The sequence below is a fragment of the Anabrus simplex genome, chromosome 3 (genome assembly GCF_040414725.1).
Source record: "Anabrus simplex isolate iqAnaSimp1 chromosome 3, ASM4041472v1, whole genome shotgun sequence".
Lineage (NCBI taxonomy): Eukaryota > Metazoa > Arthropoda > Insecta > Orthoptera > Tettigoniidae > Anabrus > Anabrus simplex.
In genome coordinates this window covers 353247612-353251951 of record NC_090267.1, presented here as the reverse complement: position 1 = coordinate 353251951, position 4340 = coordinate 353247612, and the positions used below count along the sequence as shown (strand labels likewise).

General features: G+C 36.9%; 1 protein-coding gene across 1 annotated transcript in view; it reads right to left on the bottom strand.

The window, feature by feature from the left end:
* Positions 1 to 2797: 2797 nt before the first annotated feature.
* Positions 2798 to 4340, bottom strand: part of bnl (branchless) — a 1005540-nt gene continuing 1003997 nt past the window's right edge. The window contains exon 5 of the mRNA XM_067143239.2: positions 2798 to 4340. This exon is cut by the window's right edge and continues 359 nt beyond it. Coding sequence (XP_066999340.2) covers positions 3698 to 4340 — 643 coding nt within the window. The 3' untranslated portion in view covers positions 2798 to 3697.

Below are 4340 nucleotides of genomic sequence, written 5' to 3'. Positions count from 1 at the left end.
GAGCTCTGAACATTGTTATTTCCTTATCTTTATGATTTTGGTGATCTAAAATTGCTCTTTTGAATAACATATCGCTAAGCAAATACATCAGTATATTTGGACATTTTGTGACAATGAAATAAAACAAAATGAAATAAAACAAAATTTTCGCTAAATATGAAAAATAAAGCTGAGTCCAATATACAAGTGCGTCTTCCACTTGGATAGCTCTTTAAAATCTTTAACCGAGTGACGATGAAAATACAATTGGGAAGGGTGTTCCATTAATTGGAATTTTAAGGAAGATGAATGTAGTTTTAGCATTTTATGGTTTGATGAGAACTTACATTGTACACTAACATTGAAACTTTCTGCTATACAAGCATATACAGTAAAATTCAAAACGAAAACATTTAAGTCAAGTTATTTTTTAAAATTTTGAATAATATTTAAAGTAAATAAACAACTACTCTAAAGGGTTTTCATTTTTTATGTAGAGCAATAAAATTACGTCATCAGTAACCAACACTACTTACATAAGTGATGCGAAACCTTCACTGTAGGAAGATAATGTGAAGTATATTTAAACGAGGTAGTTTACAAGAACGCGATTTTATTTTTATTAGACCTATTAATTAAATACCCATTATGATTGAACTATTAGTACCATGAAGATGACAAGAATGATAGACAAGTAATCAATGCGCACTTATTTAACTTTTGCGATTGTATTTTGTGTAAGAAATGTTTGTAAGCATCAATATCAGAAACCAGTGCGATAATTGTGTAATTGAATCTTCGTAGAATTCATTAACCGAAAAATCATATGAGAAATCGGTTTACCAAAATATCACGTCTGAAATTAACGAAATTTGATGGGACTTAAAAGCACTGATATTAACTGAATACAGTAGTAGCATTGTTATTTTATTGGATCAATTCAGATTTAAAAGATATTAAAGACCATTTTCTCAGAATTTCCTATAAGAATATCAGTATCCTTTACTTCTAATTTCCAGATATACCTTGAACGTCACCTGCTACACACGTCCCATGCTACCAGGAACGCTGTGGAAACATAACATTGTCTCCCGATTAGAAGAGGCAATTTGTCTTGCATTCCCCAGTAATCGAGAGCCATTCACTCATATTATTCACGAGTATTCTTATTCCATTATTACTGAATATTGTTGAGAGTTGGCAATATAGCAGCAGCCAACTCACAATCAATACTTCAAATACATTGCATGTCTTTTTTTTTAAATAATTACAATTTATTCTACATTACACTTACTTAATATGCCATGTTTCGTATGGCTTAGAATACAATCAGAGAGACATATTGGTACCGTGCTCATTAAAAATGGAAATGCTAGGTAATATTCAAAATAACTTTTCGACATTAAATGTAATTCTTAACTGTTCGATTGTCAGGACACAATCGAATTACATCAGATTTTGTCGTATGAAGGTGAAATCTATCTATCACTAATAAAACAGTTGTTACAAGAATTATTTTGAAACAACAGGATTTCAAACTCGATTGACGAAAAAATAAATGGTTGATTTTGCTTGTTAAGTATAGTTGTCAAGTAAATCTAGCTGGATTCACATAGGGCACTACGGTATTTTACGTGATTAAACCAAACCTAACTAAACAAACAAACCAAACTGAAACCCATGGTGCAACAGCTCCGAAGGGCCATGGGCTATCAAGCAACCGCTGCTCAGCCAGAAGGCCTGCAGATTACGAGGTGTCGTGCGGCCGGCATGACGAATCCTCTCGACCGTTATTCTTGGCTTTCTAGACCGGTTACGTGATTATAGCTGACTTAAAAATCCCAAGAAATGTTTGAGACGTGTTGGGCATGGCTAGAAGTGAGGTAGTTTACAATCGATCAATCTGTAAGCAACACCCACTCATAGCATCGACAGACCGACGCTCAGCACCACTCATACCTCAGCGACTTCCACATTATCACAGTTCTTAATGAGAATATCAGTGAAAGCGCTTGTTCTTGTCTTCTCGAAAGGCCCTTTAACAAGATACTGTTACAAGAACACGCAAGCTATTACAAGATTCACTTGAACTGTATATTACTGTGCAAGTTGGTCACACGATCCCTAGCTGCTAGCTTGCATTTGGAAGGTACTGGGTTTGAATCCCAATGTCAGCAGTCCTAAAGGTGGTTTTCGTGGTTTCCACACCTAGTAAATGCTAAGACTGTGCCTTAATTAAGACTATGGTCACTTTCTTCCTTTCCCATCGGTATCTGTGCCTGTGTCGGTGCGAAGTAAAACAAACAGCAAATAACGTTTGTATATTAGTAAATGATTGATGTCATGGCTTGTTTCCTTAAATAATTACATAAAGAGTGAAGACAATAACTCCAGGAAAATGATATTTGTTCCTTTGCTAGCCTCCGTGGACTGAAACTTCGGAGATATTGTTTAAAAAGCTTTGTTTGTCCATGGTAACTTAACATACAATGAGACAAGAAATATTTTGAATATATTCCGAAATATCATTTATTCGGTCATCGTAGTCTTATGGTTAGCATGAGATCTCTCCTTATGGTTGGCCTGGGTTCAATTAAGAACAAAGCAAATACATTGCTTCTCCCCACAGGCCATTAAGGAGTGAAAGGTAAAATCGCTATGTGAAATAGCGGTGTTAGCTCAAAGCCCGGCCATCTTTGACCTCAGGAATTCTCCTGGTATTAATTTTTGGTACAGACACAGTGAACCTAAGGACTACATGCCTCTCCAGGAGAGGAAATTTTGTTTCTAATCGTTTTGAATTCTTGGCGGGGAATGGAACCCACGCTCTTCTAGGCGAACCGAACACGCCTTGACCGCCTCGGCTAGTCAATTACGAATTACGAATTGTCACGAATTTAAGACTAGTTTGATGATCTGGAGTGGAAATTCAACTCCTCAATTTCAAAACCTTATTCCCAGTGCTTATCTACAATTCTTCTCCAGCTGAATTTCGGAATAGAACCTAAAACACAGTCCTTAACTGCCTTTCTTTAAACCGCATCCACAATGAATTAACAATTGCGGACGTTTTTACGTACAGTACATCACATCTTAGCAGGTTAAAAGACTCCTCACGCAAACAAGAATTTTAACCACGACGTCGCATCTCCCTTATGTGAAACCCTAACAGTAATAAATTGATACATTTCATGTTTATATATTCGAAATTTACAACTAACATAAGAATATTACCCAGTACATCCTACTGAATTTCAAGATACACCTCATGTAGCAGGATAAATTTGAGTCTAACTGACTATTCAAAAATAAATAGTTTAATAAATAATTTGACGAATGCACTCTTATTTAAGTGGCGTGTGCTTCCGACCTCCTTATGCATACACTGCTTTCTATATTCTCAATACTACAACTACTAATGCTACTACTTGGTAAGATCGTCCAGATGAGCATGAGAGGGAAACTGGATGACGAAAGTAGAACTTTTCTTAATGCATATATACACTATTTACAACACTTACGTAAACTGATTATTGTAAATAATACACCTGCACGCGAATAAGTAGGCCTACGTTTCTTTTTTATTTTATTTAGAAATAACACTTATTAAGTAGAACTAGTCTGTGTGACTCGACTTCCGTCCAGCTTACACTAGCGCCATCTGCCAATATGGTAGCGCACTTAGTAATACCATGACAATGGCCGTTAGTGATGCTAGTCATTTCGGCGTAGGAGACGCACTTGAGGAGTGAAGTGAGGCAGCGATAGGAACAGTTGAAGAGGAAGACACTTCTTTCGATGTCGTTCTACTTGTTGGTGCTGGTGTTAATTCTGTTGAGGCTGTTGAGCTACTGGTTAACACAGTTGTCATGGTAACATTATCACCTAGCTTCTCTTTAATTTCACTATTGCTATATTTTGCCAGATCTCTTTGGTTCTGAAGTCTGTTCTTATTAGAAACTTTACCTTTGTTCCTTCTCCTACCACTATCCAGATCTTTCGAAATTTCACCAACACTCACGAATTTCCTCTTCTTCTTGCCTGTTTTAGGTCTTTTTTGTTTTTTCTTAAAGTTACCTTCACTATTGTTCCTGACCTTTTTATTATCACCATTCTTGAACTTCCGTCTCCTCTTCTCTGCTTGCAACCTCTTCTTACACTCTGCTTCATCCTCCCCTTCACTACATTTCTTCCTATGCTTTTTCTTGGCGAGTCCCTTTGTTCTCTCTCCGGTCTTGGCGCCGTCACCGTCTTTGTTATTGTCGTTCCGTTTTTGGCATTGATCACCTTCCTCTTCACCTTTGCGACATTTGCGTTTCTTCTTGCCGCGCTTTCTGCGACCTCTGCAGCGTGCTTTGTCG